The sequence below is a fragment of the Balaenoptera borealis genome, assembly GCF_965194805.1.
Source record: "Balaenoptera borealis genome assembly, chromosome: 1".
Lineage (NCBI taxonomy): Eukaryota > Metazoa > Chordata > Mammalia > Artiodactyla > Balaenopteridae > Balaenoptera > Balaenoptera borealis.
In genome coordinates this window covers 143,675,859-143,690,873 of record NC_138860.1, presented here as the reverse complement: position 1 = coordinate 143,690,873, position 15,015 = coordinate 143,675,859, and the positions used below count along the sequence as shown (strand labels likewise).

The following is a 15,015-nucleotide window of genomic DNA, read 5'->3' as shown; positions in this document are numbered from 1 at the left end:
TCAAAGCCAGGTCAGAAAGGTCTCATGCCATGGGGAGCATCTAAAGGATGTAAGTAAGGGAAGTGATATAATTAGGTTTGTGTATTAGAAGGATCATTGGGGTGCAGGTATGGAAATTAGAGTCTCTGAGTGGGGCTTGTGGAGGAGCAGGGAGAAGGACAATATTTGGGGGAGGGAAACCAGTTTAACTGCTGTCGCAATAACCCAAGCAAGAAAAGGTGTGGGACTGACTAATGTAATGACAGTGGGGAGAAATGCAAAGGCTTGTGTTTGAAAAATAGAGTTGATAGTCCATGCAACCTACAGTAGAGCAGATGAGTGAGATCAAGAAGTGAAGAATGATATCCTGCTGGATGGGTAAATAGGGTACCATTCACTGAGACAGGGACCCCCCGAACGAGAGGAGCCCCAGGAGGAAGGATGACAAGGTCTATTTTGGACATGTCAATTAGATGTTCAGGTCAAATGTCTTGTATGAGACTCAGGAGCAAGTTCGGAGTTTGGGATAAAAATTTGAAACTCAACAGCATAAAAATTATCATAATACACATGGGAGTGTGTGAGCTGACCCTGAGAGTTGTGGTAAGTAAGAAAAATCCAGGAGGGAAGAGAAAGAAGAGCCCACCAGAGAGACAGAGCTGATATGGGGTAGGGTCTGGACCTGACCCCGGGTCTTTGGACTCACATCTTTCCACTATCCCAAAAAGGAATAGAATGAAACCATCTGTGTTTCACGTTTATCGAGAGCATGTTATGTCCTAGGATCATTATATACTTTATACCATTTAAGACTGGCACAAAACTCTAGTAGGTGAGATTATCTCCATTTATAGATAAGGAAGCTGAGACTCAAAGAGATTCAAAGGTTCATGGCTAGGATGCGACCAAACCAGAATGGAAAACCAGGTTTTCCTGACTCCAAGGTCTATGCTCTATATTATTGTACTAAACCGTGTTTATTTACTGCCTTTAAGATAAGATGTGGTTCTTCACCATTTCGTAGGAGAGGCAAACAGCTCACTTCAGTTCAATCTGAGAAGTACAAAAATAGAGGTGAATGCTAAGAGCCCCCATTCATAAACAGAATTCTCTGTGCTCTTTTTTGTACTGTGTAGTGAGCTGGGAGTTGGCTGGAATGTGTATAAATGGTTTTTTTCTAGTAAGACGATAGCACAGTCCATTTGGAGGGAGAGATGAGCCACCACGGAAATACCCAGCCCCACACATGCCTGCGGCTACCCTCGAACATTCCCAACCTGGCTGGAGACACTCAAAACAAAACCTCCTGTTCCCTCCCAGGACCACTGGCGCCTGGAGCCTGCCTCCTGCCCCTGCCAGAGGCTTAGGCCAAGCTCGGGATGATGGGGTGGGGGAAGGCAGAGCGGACGTCTCTGGAGCGGCTCCCTGCCCTGAGCCCAGTCGTCACTCCCAGAAAGAGGTGTGAGCAGGCGCCTGGGTTTTATCAGCGCAGGGAAACTCAGCTGACAGTAGCATAGCCTTAGATCAAAGTCAGCCAATGGCATCCACTCATGGATCCAGCTTGGGGACAGACGTGAAAAGAGGCAGGAGCACATAGAGAGAGACTTCTAATCCCAACCCCACCATTTCTGATCCTTGCGATCCTGGGTAGTTTGCTTACTGCCCCCGTCCCTGGGTCTTCACCTGTAAAACGGGCTGTGCGTGCTTGACCCCATGTACTAGTAGTGTTATTCTAAGTCTGAATGCAAATGTACGCTCAGAAGTCCCTTGATACCCGAAGTTACTACCCAGCCCATCCTGCCCTCCCATACCTACTAGATTGTAAACTTCGACAGGGCAGGGATTATGTCATTTACATGGCTCTCGACACCCATCTTTCTGTCTTTTTATATTTAAATAGTAGTTTGAACTCAGTCTGTATCCAATAGGTATGTGCTGAATATTTACTCAGCTAATGTAAGATGTTATAGATAGTAGCCATTGAATATAACCCATGAAGTTGGCACTCAAGAAGAGCCCCCAGTAATCTTGGCCACAGGTCAGAGAGGTAGTAGAACAAAGTGGATACTTACAGAAGCCCCAAGAGGTAGCCCCATGCAACCCCATGAGCCCCAGGGCATGTGAGGGCAGAGTCTGTGTTGAAATAGCTTGCTGGAGAGTTCTGATTGGCCAGCTAGGGGAGAATGACTCAACTTCCCAGAATCTTCGTCTCAAAGACAAGAGAGATCTTAAACATCTCTAGTCCAATCCATTTATTTTATAGATAAGGAGAGTCAGATCTAGAGACAAAAATAAGTTGGTAGATCATACCTTGGATACTGCTTGTATCTTGTAATTACTCCTCTCGTATTTACTAGCTATTTGACCTCCTTCAGCTTAGATGTCCTCATTTGTGGAGTTTGTATAATAATAGGACCTCATTGGGTCCTCACTGGGTCTCATTGGGTTGTCATGAGTCTTAAATGTGATAATGTCTATAAAGAGCCTAGAAGAGTCTGGCACATAATAAGCCCACAATAACTGTTAGCAATTACTATTTGATTTCTATTTCTTCTTCTTCTTATTTCTATATTATAATTTCTTCTTCTTACTGCCTGACTTTGAGGGTGGTTTCACTGAGACTTTTTTTCAGCCACCGTATTTTAAAAATTGAATCTTTGACAAGCAGTAGGATATGTTGATGCAAAAATATACCCATCCTTCAAACCATGTGAACTTTTATATAAAGTAAAATGTGGAACTTTAAGCCCTCATGAGAATCAAGATGCTTGCACAGCTTCATGACTCTGAGCGTTGCTGCCTGGGATGGCCTCCCTCTCTACCTAAAGAAGCACTTATTCGTCCTTCAAGGCCTGGCTCCCATGTGGCCACCTCTGTGAAGTGCTCACTCTTCTCCCAGGCAGTCTGGGCTTCTACCACACCTGTCACCCACCTCACTGTAGCACTTGGCATGTTTCGTTGTAATTTTTTTATTTCCACTTCTGTCTGCCCAGTCTCACTAGGAGCTCCTTGAGGAAAAGGGCCATGCTTTATTGTTAATTCTTCTCCTACAGCTCCTCCTCCCTCTTCCCCCTCCCTCCTCCTCCCTCCTTCCTCGTCTCTCTTCTTCTTCTATTATTATTATTGTTGTTGTTCTTGTTATTTTGCCTTATTATTTTTATAACCTTGTTGCTGATCTCAGTGCCTAGCATATAGTGTGCAAACAAATGTTTTGTTTTTTAAATATTTTATTTATTTATATATTTTTGGCTGCATCGTGTCTTAGTTGCGGCACGCGAGATCTTCCTTGCCACATGCAGGCTCTTTCATTGCGGCATGCGGGATCTTTCATTGTGACACGTGGGCTCTTCCTTGCAGCCTGTGGAATTCTCTCTAGTTGTGGCGTGCGGGTTTTCTCTTCTCTAGTTGTGGCATGCGGGCTCCAGGGTGCATGGGCTCTGTAGTTTGGGATACGTGGGCTCTAGTTGAGGCGTGCAAGCTCAGTAGTTGTGGCGCACAGGCTTAGTTGCCCCGCGGCATGTGGGATCTTAGTTCCCCAACCAGGGATCGAGCCTGCATCCCCTGCATTGGAAGGTGGATTCTTTATCAATGGACCACCAGGGAAGTCCCAAATGTTTTGTTTTATTGCAGGTTTTTATAACTTTATTCACATCACACATAATTAAAGAATGTGTCAAAGGTCTACATACACTTTAAACAATACTAAATTGAATACTTATGTACCACCACCCATGAAAAAGAATATTATGGAAGAGAATATTACCGGTACCTTTTAAGTGCAGAATTTTAACTGTGTGATCAAAGAAATGTTAACTACTTTCTTGCTGTATTTTGCTTAATGTTCTAGTTCTTAAAGTAAGTTTGAATCTTGATTTGGACCTGGCTCATGATAAGTAGTCCTTCCAAGTTTATACCATCTGAAAATATAAACTTTGCTTCTGTATTGTCATCTTCTACTTCATTATTAAGACCATTGACTAAATAAAACGAAGAATGAATCTAGAGACCTCCTTAATGGTTGCAGTTACTTTTGGCTGTGGCCATTCATCCCAGTCACCTGACTATCCCACCATGCAAGCCTCATTTCAAGGAGCACTAATGTTTACTTGGTATTTAACATATAATAAGCTGTTTATATGTGACAGCTTATTTCATTTTCACAAAAGTCCTCCCATATTTATATCATTCTTCCCATTTTGGAACTGAGGAAACTGAGGCTCAGAAAGATTACCTTTTATAAGGTCACCTGGCTGGAACATGGTAGTCAGGATAGAATCAAATAGATCTTTGACTCAGCCCTTGCTTTCTCCTCTGCTCTTCACAAGTGTATGGGGGAAAACTTATCAAAAGTCTTTTGCTCATGAAGATTCCCTAACCCACTTGTCATCAAGGCTAAGAGGTTGGTTCAATCTGAGTGAGTCTATGTTGGCTCTAATGACCCTTGCTTTCTGCCCTTGAAAAGTAAGTGAAGGACTCAAAGAATCAATGGTAGCCTAAAATCAAGGGCATACTTTGGCAGAGACAAATACAGAACCTATAGAGCCTGGCTACTTTGTATTTTTATAACCTAGGGCATGCTATTTAAGTTTCTGCCTCAGTTTACACATCTGTACAATAGGAATAATGATAGACTCTTCCCTTTAGGGTCATTGTGAAGATTAAGTGATTTAATTCCTGCAATGTGCTTAGAATATGGCCTTTAGTAAGTACCCAGTCAGTCGTAGCTGTTGTTGTTGCCAACAGCACATTATTGCTGGAAAGTCAGTGTCCTGTATGGACGCCTGTCATTAGTGGAGTAAAATGTGCTCCTTCCTTTTGGATCACAGAGCAGCCTTCAGGCCAAGATAGCCATCAGCATGGAAAGAGCTTTCACAAAAAATATTTTTAAGTATTTAGGTTTATTGCAAAGGATTAAAGCACACATAAATACATGAATGTGCTCACTCTCTCTCTCTGTCAAAACAAACTGTTACTTGTTTTCTCCCAGAGTTTGGGAGTGATTAGAGGTGCTCTGGGAAACATATTTCTGTGTCCTTGTTTCCTTGCTTTAGTCATGACGTCTGATGAGAAGCGTGTGCCATTCCAAATGAGTGAGCACAAGCAGGAGCCAACTCAGAAATTTCTGGACAGAGCCAGGCAGAGCCTTCACCTGCCATTTTTGATCAGCAGAGCCCCAGTCTGCCAATGGAGTTCTTCAAAAGCTGATGCAAGAACATCTTTAAATCGTGGGGTTTGGGGTTTCGGTGGGGGGAGGTGATGCAAAGCTCTCCTAAGCAATTTATGTATACAAGTTTTGTTTGTTTGTTTGTTTTTTAAAAAGCATATCCTGGGGTTTGAGGCCAGTATCTACCTGAGTTCAAGTCCCACCTCGGCCATTTACTACCTGTGTGACTGTGGACAACATGCAACCTCTCTGAAACTAATCTGGCTAATGGTGCTGGAAGAGTTCTGGAAGGGAAGGGGTGCAGGGCATGAAAAGAGATGGCTTGACTTTGGTGGGTATCCATCCACCTGTCCAAGCCCTGGATCCCAAGTGCTTGGCATGGGCTGTCTTATTCACCCCAAAGCAGCTGGGGCATGCAGTGTAGGGCAGTAGTTTCTAGAGTTGGCATGTGATAAAATTTCCACTGGCAAAGACAGAGTGACAAAAATGAAGACCATTTAGTGTGTGCTTCTTCTGTCTGGAACACTCTCTGTATCATATACCAACACAAACACACACACACACATATACAAATACAGACAGATATACATATACTCACACCTGAATAATTTCTATGTATGTTTTCATCTTAATTCAAATAACACTTCTTCAGAAAAGCCTTACCTGACCCCTAGAATATATTAGGTCCCTCACTTATGAGCTCTTGTAATACCTTTTGATATTCTTTCATTTATTTATCACAGTTTGTATTTATACGTTTGTGTGATGTCCATCTTAGGGTGACCAGTTGTCCCTTTTGCCTAGTGCCGAGAGCTTTCCAGGACATAGGACTTTTAGTGCTAAAACTGGGAGAATCCTGGCCAAACCTGAATCATTGGTCACCCTAGTCTGCCACCCTCTGAAGAGAGCAGCTCCGTGAAGGTGGAGACTATGCTCTTTTGTTTACATTTACTTTCAGTGCCTGGATCACAGTAGGAGCTCAGGAAACATCTGTTGAACCCATAAAGGAATGAGTGAATATGTCAATGAAAGCTAAACTGTCTTTTCTTGCAGGAAAAAAAAAAAAAAGAAAACGAAAACCTTTTTTTCCCCCTGAGATTATTCTTTTTCCTTTAGGTGTTAAATTTACCCTTTTATAAACTACCTTTATTTGACAAAGTTTAAAGTTGCTAATATTGTATAGTCTCTTGCCTTCCCTCACCCCCTTCCTCTTTGGAGGGTGGAATTCTTGCTGATTTGAAGACTCACTCATTTAGTGAAAAGAGAACCAGAATAGTTAGAGCTCAGACATTTAAAGAAGGTTTATCCATATGCTGAAGTGCTGTACTATAAACTTTATGAGGGCAGAAATTATGGTTATATTCCGTTCACTTCTATATCCCCAGGGCCTGGCATAGTAAGGGCTGAATAAATATTTGTAGAATAAATGAATGAACAGATTCTCTGCCCAGCCTCAAGACACGCAGGAGTAGACCCAGTGTGCCTAACTCCTTTTTCCTCCCTACCTTTTAATACACCCTTCCACAACCATAATATCAGTTCAGCATTCATCCCTGCTTGGTGGATGAGAAGCTCATGCCATTCCAGATGAGTGAACACGTGGTCCATCCCTGCCTGTCCTGGTTCATCTCTTGATGTCCTTTCCTAACACCTAATGGGCTTCCATGGTCTGCTACCAAAAAAAGATGTTACCGTATCTTGAATAATGAGAGCATCTCTCTCACCTGCATGTCTTTGTTCAAGCTATTCCCTTGACATGGAATGCCTGTTCTAATTCATCTGGCTAAATCTTACTAGTCTAAGCTTATGTCCCATTCTCTAAGAAGCCATCTCTGGACCATTTCATTCCTCACCCGCTGTGCCCCTCCACAGTATTCTATGTTTTGTCTTTACCATCCCATGGACCACACTGTTTCCTATTTGACTATTTACTTATCTAACTACCCTGAGATGAGGAGCTTCTTGAAGACAAGAACTCTTTCTGATTCATCTCTGTGTCCTCAGCACCCAGTTGAGAGAAATGGTATGCTATAAGGTGTCTAATAAGTGTTTGTGGAAGGAGGGGGATATATCAGTTATTTCATGCCATTAAAATGCTAGGTTAGAAACAAACATAAAATCCTAGCGGAATACAAAAGGACATGTATTTTTGTTCACAAGTCTATCAATTGGCTGGTTGATTCTGGTGATTCGGGCTCGCCAGTTGCTGGTTGACTACAAGGATTTGCTGATCCTATTTGGGCCCTCTCATGTATCTGAAACGTCACGTGTGACAACTGAGCCGACTCAGCTTGCTGCATATCCATCCAGCAGGCTCGCTGGGGCGTGTTCTTGTGGCAGAGGGAGAGAAGGAAGAGCAGAAGCACACAGTTGTCGAGGCCTAGGCCTGGAAAACCGGTGCACAGTGTCTCTTCCGCCTCATTCTGTTGGCCAAACCAAGTCACAAGGTTGACCCAGACTCAAGGGGTGGGGACCCCACCTCTCAACAAGAGGCGCTGCGAAGTCACATTGCACAGTGGGTGGAAGCAGGGAGGGCTAGAAAATGGGGACCATTATTACAATCAGTCTACCACAGAGAGGGAGCTGGCCAGGAACAGTTTCTTTCCAAAATGATCTCTTTTGCTACCTTGACACCTGAATGAGTTTATCAGAAAGGTTTCCAGAGGTGAAGCCAGGCCTGTCCTTTGTCAGGACTAACTTCCCCACCATCAAAGGTATTTAATAAGAAGCTGAATTCCGTGGTCATAGAAACATCACATGGGAGGAGGGTAAGGCTCCTTCTAGCCTTGAGGGACAATATTTTCACATACTTTGCCCCTTTCCTTCCAGATCAGCAAAAACCCGATCTTTGTACCAGGAGTCTGGGGCCCTTATTTCTCAGCCATGGTCCCTGGCTTCTGGCTGAATGAAGGTGGCCAGAGCGTTACTGGAAAATTGGTAAGTTGACACTTTCTTCGTATGGTCTTTAATGTTTTTACACCCTTGACTAGTCCATTTTGTTACATTCCCCGTATACCCAGGATCTGGAAGATTTGCAGACTCCTACATCAGAAGAATTAACTTTCTCTTAGCCTAAAGTCTCACATATGGAGCATATGCAGCCTGTGTTTGCCAAAGGAATAAATGTTGATCCAGGCACTGATGACTAACCCATCTTCTCACCTATCTTTCTTTCTCATAACAACCCATTTTTCTCATGGCAACAGGAGTAATATTCTACTTTGTAAAAAGGACTATGTTAATCTCCAGCCAGAATCCTTCAATGGTTCCCTGTAGCCCTTGGGACATAGCTCAGATAGTTTGCTGGCCACATCATTCCCTTTGTGGTCTGTCCCCTCCAGTCTCACCCATGTACTTGTCACTAAGGCCAGATTGCCCTACTCACAGCTTCCCCATGGCTCCTGTTATTCTACTCCTCTGTGCCTTTGTATATGCTTCTTTCCCTACTCGGAGAGTTCTTTATCACTTGCTAGTTTTACTTGATCTTTAAGATGTAACTCCAGTTCTTAGCACATTCTGAGATAATCTGTCTTTTCCAGAAATCTATGCACTCTTTAAAGGCATGGGTTGTATCATACTTCTCTTTGTATTTAGCTCAGCGCCTGGTTTGTAGAAGGTGCTTGGAGAAAATGTGTTGAATTCATGGGGTCATCTCATAGGGAAGACAGAAGATCTATAAAAGTGAGATGAGTACTATACCAGAGGTACAAGGCACAGAGTTCGCACAAAACTAGATTAAGGAATTCTTTGCAGGGGAGAAAGCATTTGTACTGCACCTTAATGATAAATAGGGACCAACCAGACAAAGAAAGGTAGGGATATTCTTCTAGGTAAGAGAACTTGCATAGGAACAAAGACATGGGAGTAAAAAATAGCAAGGCCTATTTGAGGGTAATTGCAGAATTTCAGTTGTGGCATAAACTGTTCTTAGAAGAATGACTTACAATAAAAGTTAGAGAGCTGGGCAGGGACCAAACAGAAGAAGTCCCTGTAAAACATGCTAAGGAGTTGAACTTCAGGTAGTAGACCACGGGGAATAGGTGAAAGATTGGAATAGTGACGGGTGTTGTCAGACCTCTGTTATAAAAACTGGCTAGCAGCCGTCAGGAAGAAGGCCTGAGGGTGCACCACTGGATGAAGAGAGACCAGCTTTAATAGGTTAGTCCACAGACAAAAAGCCATGAGGACTTTGGCAATAATGGACAGTGGCAATAATGACTGAGAATTGAGGTCAAGAGATCAGCGGACCTCGGAGGGATTAAATGTGGAAAGCAAGGGAAAATAAGACCCAGGCTCAATTACTCAGCCTCACATTCACTATGTTGCATTGAAGTCATCTGTTTATGGTCTGCTCCCCTACCAGCTCTTCTAAATGTCCAGCCAAATCAAAAGTGATCTGATCTCAAGCTGGATGTGGATACAAATAACCATTGATTTCCATTTCTTAGTGTGTTTCTCTTTTATTCTTAGCTGCCTCAAGTTCTCTCTCAAAGTTGATGCACACATAGGTGGTGGCTGGATTCAAAGAGCATGTTTTGTGCCTTCACTCTTGTGCCAGGCTGTAGAGATACATGAACTAGTCCCCCATTAGTCCCTGGTTTTAAGGAGCTCATTGTCTAGTAGGGAAGCACAGTGAGTATAAATTAAATAACATCTGATAGGTCTTAATAACCACTTAGACTTTTCTAGAAAAGTCAAGAAAAAGACATCACTCTATGCCTAAGGTACAGTGGGATTGAAACTTTACAGTCTCCTATTTAAACTAGTGTCATGTATTTACACAACTTTCAACTTAAATATCCACTCCCTTTCTATGACACATAGAAAACCCGTTACTGAAACATAGCCCTTTTCAAGCCCACATCATGGTATAATTACCCTTAGGAGAACCAGAACTCATAACAGACACAACCCAGAGTCTTTTTTAACAAGGATAACAATCCAGTAAACTGACTCTTTGTGCAGGATGCATTGTCCATGAAGCTGTCCATCAACAGGTTTTCAGAGAGTTAGTTTACTAATTGACCATCTGTGTCAGTCTAGAAATGCTTTTCCCAGTATTTGACTCAGAGTTGGCTCTGTTGCTATGGATATAAGCCATCTTTGCCCAAACATTATGACGTATCTTGGTGGGCAAGAATTTGTTATGCCTGTTTCCTAAGCCTGAATTTAAATTTTAAAAAATGACCCTTTTCTGACCATTAATAAAATCTTCATAATAGTCCACTATGGTTTTTGACAAGAATCATGGGACTTGCTGGTCTTTATCTAGCTAGTTGATTTTGCATCATCAACCAATGAAGTTGCATGTAGAGTTACACTTAGGGCAGTTCTATGTATAGAGTTTCATTGGACGTAGGAATGGGGTATGACTGACTTACCCATGGGTTACAGAAAGCAAAATCTAAGGAAGTCGAGAAGTTAGCATAATGGGGCAAAATCTGAATCAAGAACAAAACAGACTGTCCAATAAATCATCAGTCCAGAGAGGCCAAGCAAAGAGACAGAAACCACCTATAAAGTAAAGAGATATAAAAATAATAACAATGATGATGGTAATAATAATAACAACAATAATTGTACCTTATTGAGTACGTTTTCCTGTGGGAAATATTTATATATATATATAATCATGTTAATCCTTGAATGATACTCATAATAATCACAATGCCTAATATTTATTTTGAAGACTTATACCCCAGTCTCAACTCCAAGAGCTTTTCATGTCCTATTTTATTTAATCCTCTGATACCCCTATAAGTTAGGTACAGTTATTATCCATATTTTACAGATGAGGAACTGAAACTCAGGGTAGCAAGCACAGCCTGGAGAGATTCCTGATGCACTGTCAATGGCCTTTTTACCTGTTTCCGTTGGTACTCACCTTTCCTTTCCATTTACTTATTCTGGTTTATCACTGGTTTTACAGCCTGTTGTCATCATACAGAACACCGTAAGAGGAAGTTACATTGCTTTTATTCCGTGTTTCATATGTACATATTCTCTCATATGCTATGTCTGAAAGTGGCTGCTCTGTTATTACATTGTCCAGAATATATTATAAACATGCAGTTGTAAATATATCATCTAAAGCAGAAGGGAAGAGATAGAAGAAGAAAAGGGAAGTAAAGGAGGGGAAAGAAGAGAGGGAAAAAAGAAAAAGAAAAAATTTATCTAAACTCTAGATTTGGAAAAAAGATATTTTGTTTCATTTTTACAATTAAATACAGATCTTCCATCACAAAGCAAAATCCTTCATTCCAAGTATATGAATAGATTGGTACTTTAAAAAAAAATCTCCATCTGGTTAACTTCAGGATGAAGAAAAAAATAGGATAGGATCTTTTCTGGCTCTGGAGCCTTTGCAATTTCATCTGTCTGAGATTTGGGCTTGTTTTTCACTCATTTCAAGCTTGTGCTGCTGCTATTTATTTCCTCTTAGAAGGGCACATACCCCATTCCCATGGATGATTTACTTCAGTTCACCAAACACCCATCAAAGATTGTCTCGTGCTTGTTGATACACTCTCCAGAATAGTTTTGCAAAAACCATCACTTTTTGCCCAGGGTTTTTCCACAGAGCACCAACTGGTACAGTCACTGTGTCCAGATGCTGAAGCTTATTTCCAACTGGACCTCAGCCATCCCTCTCTCCAAGCACTCTTCTCTGTCTTACTTGAAGTCATTTTTATTGGGGGAGGCATCGGGTAAGAGAGCCTAAGACAGTTTCCTAAGCTGCCCTTGTGGTGGAATTGGCTTTCTGGGACAATTGGGCTTGGTGGGGAGTTACCTTTGAATTGTTTGAAGCCAGAATTTAAATTTATAAATTTGGGCCACAGGGTCATAATGTTTGCAGGGTTCTAGCTCTTGGAGTTTTAGAATTGGAGCATTGCGAGTGCCTGTCTGCCTCCTTCCTTATCACCAAAGCCCCTCAGCCTGGGGCTAGCCTCAGGGGGGGGGTCAGCCAGCTCTTCCATATGAAGAGCTTGCCATGTCCTCAGTGCTGTCTCGGTTAGAGGTAGTGATGTCATCCCTTCATTCAGTCACTCTTTCCAGCATGTTACAGAGACTTCCTGAGGGATTACTCTGGACCAGGCAAGAATATGGTCACACATGATTCCTGTCCTCCAGTGGCTTATCATCTAGTGGGAAAGTTGGATATGGAACTGACAATTATAATTTATTGTAGCACATAAAAGTTGATTGCACTACCCCTACAGCCGACTGGGAGAATCTGTTCTATGCTCAGCACATTGAGGCCCTCATGAAGATTCAGGATTTCATCTGATCTTCACAGCATATCTATGTGGTCAGTTTTATTATGTCAGTTTTACTAGTGACTAAGGCTCAGAACAGTGAGGTAACTTGATCAAGGTCTTAACAGTTGTAAATGGGGAGAGCCTTGATTCAAACCCAAGTCAGCTACCGGAAGCCCCATATCTTTCTAGAATTGAACCTGACTTTTATAGAGCTGCCTTTCTGAATTTTTCTTAACAGTTCTCTTGTAGACTTCCTTGAGAAGCAATTATTGTATCAGTTAGTGTGCCTTTCTTTTCAAGTATATTAAAGCACATAGAGTTGGCTGGCTTTGTAAGGCCATGAGAGAGAAACTTATGTGTTATCAGCCTTGACAGGATCTAGGTATATAGACTTAGGTGTGTCCCCAGCATCTCACATTAGCTAATTGGAATGACTTCATGGATACAAAGACCAGCTCTGCATAAACAGATGCCTCCGTGTTCTCTCCTCCTGCCCAGGCTTTCACTGTATTTTTTGTACACCCACCTGGATTCCTGCACAGCTTCCTAATTACCTTACTCTTCTTATAAGGACACCAATTCCATCAGATTAGGGCCCCACCCTTATGATCTCATTTAACCTTAATTACCTCCATAATGTCTCCATCTCCAAATGCAGTTGTATTGGGGGTTGGGCTTCAACATCTGAATTTTGAAAGGATACAATTCAGTCCATAACAGTCATACATATTTCAAAAAAGTTCTGAGAAACAAAGCATAATCCTTTGTGTTTACCTACATATTTACCATTTCCATTGTTTTTTATTTCTTTATGAAAATTTAAGCTTCCACCTGGTATTTCCCTTCAGCTTGAAGAACTTCCTTTAGCATTTCTTTTGTTGTTGCAGGCCTACTGGCAAACAAACAAACAAACAAACAAAAACACACCTTCTTAGTTTTCTTTTTTCTTCCTTCAACACTTAAAGATGTCAATGTATTGTATTCTGGCACCATTGTTTCTTATGAGAAGTCAAACATCATTTATTTTGTTCTTCCCCAATGTACAGTGTATTCTTTTTCTCTGGCTACTTTTAAGATTTTCTCTTAATCTTAGTTTTTATTATGGTGTGCCCAGATATGGTGTTTTGGGAATTTATCCTTCCTCCCCCAGGTTTGCTATACTTCTTGAATTTGTAAATTCCTGTCTTTCACCAAGTTTGGGAAATCTTTAGCATGTATATATTTAAATGTCTTTTCTGCCCTATTTGCTCTTACTCCTACTACTGTGACTCCAATTACACAGTTTTAAGACCTTTGTTCCATATTGTTCCATAGCCCCTGAGGGCTTCTGGGTTTTTTTATTCCCCCCAATATTTCTCTGTCTTTCTCTCTCTGTCTCTCTCCCTCTCTCTCTCAATTAGACACTCTCTATTGGTCTTTTTTCAAGTTCATTGACTCTTCTGTCTGCAATCTCCAACCAGCTCATGGACCCATACATTTCAGATATTATATTTATCAATACAAGAATTTCTACTTTTTAATCATTTCCATTTCTTTGCCATTTCCTATCTGTTTGTTAGTTATGAGAGTGTTATCCTTTACATCCTTAAGCATTGTTAAATTACTGGCTTTAAAATTCTTGTCTTCTAATTTTAACATCTGTGTTATCTCTGGTTATTGTTCATTAAATGGCCGTTCTCTTAAGTAAGAATTACATTTTCCTGTTTCTTCATATGTCTAGTAATTTTGACTCATATCTTGAGCATTGTTAATTGATGTATTGTAGAGACAGTGGATTATTCTTATTTCTCTGAAGAGTATTTTTTTTAAGCAGGTAATTTAATGACAACTCAAACTCCAAGTTTTGTCTCTCCTTTGTTGAGTTCTTTAAGCCTTAGTTGGGCTACTTATTATGTAATTCAGAGATCATCCAGAGATTAAGGTAACCTTTATGCATAGTGTTGAGCTCCCTTTCTATGTCTCTCTCCTTTCTGAGATCTCCTTACCTTTTATTTTCTAGTTGCTATGGTGGCCTTGAACTCTGACCTCTCATTTCTTAGCTATGAAGACTGCGTATTTCTATCTATCTGAGTATTAGCTGTCCTGCATGGCACTGATTAGGGCCTGCTCTCAGGCAAAAATCTGTAAAATCAAGAAACACATATAAAACTGTTTTTTCCTTCAATGTGTCTATTCCTTCTCAGTTTCTACCTGGCTTTGGTCACTTTCCAGTATCTTCAGATAATTGTTTGATATATTTTGATCAGCATTTATAATTGTTACCTGGGAAAGAATTCATATGATAAGAACTATTTAGCCATTTTAAGGAGTGGAACTGGGCAGAGGGGTGGTGGTGGTGGGATGAATTGGGAGATTGGGATTGACATGTATACAGTATACACTAATATGTATAAAATAGATAACTAATAAGAACGTGCTATATAAAAATAATAATAATAAAATAAAATTTTAAAAAAAAGGAAAAATATTTCAGATGTGGAAAAAACAATATACTGGCTTCAGAATTTTTAAAAAGGCAAAAATAAATGAATAAACATTTAATCAAAAGTCTCCAAAAAAAAAAAAAAAAAAGAAGAAGTGGAACTCCTGACTGATTTCTTTTAAAGCAAATAA

The 15,015-nt window shown here is 40.9% G+C and overlaps 1 protein-coding gene across 12 annotated transcripts in view; it reads left to right on the top strand.

Moving 5' to 3' along the window:
• Positions 1-15,015, top strand: part of FGGY (FGGY carbohydrate kinase domain containing) — a 409,967-nt gene that overhangs the window by 265,870 nt on the left and 129,082 nt on the right. For all 12 annotated transcript variants that reach the window (XM_082357732.1, XM_082357725.1, XM_082357730.1 and 9 more), the window contains one exon: positions 7,973-8,080. In XM_082357732.1, coding sequence (XP_082213858.1) covers positions 7,973-8,080 — 108 coding nt within the window. The remainder of the gene's footprint in view (positions 1-7,972; positions 8,081-15,015) is intronic.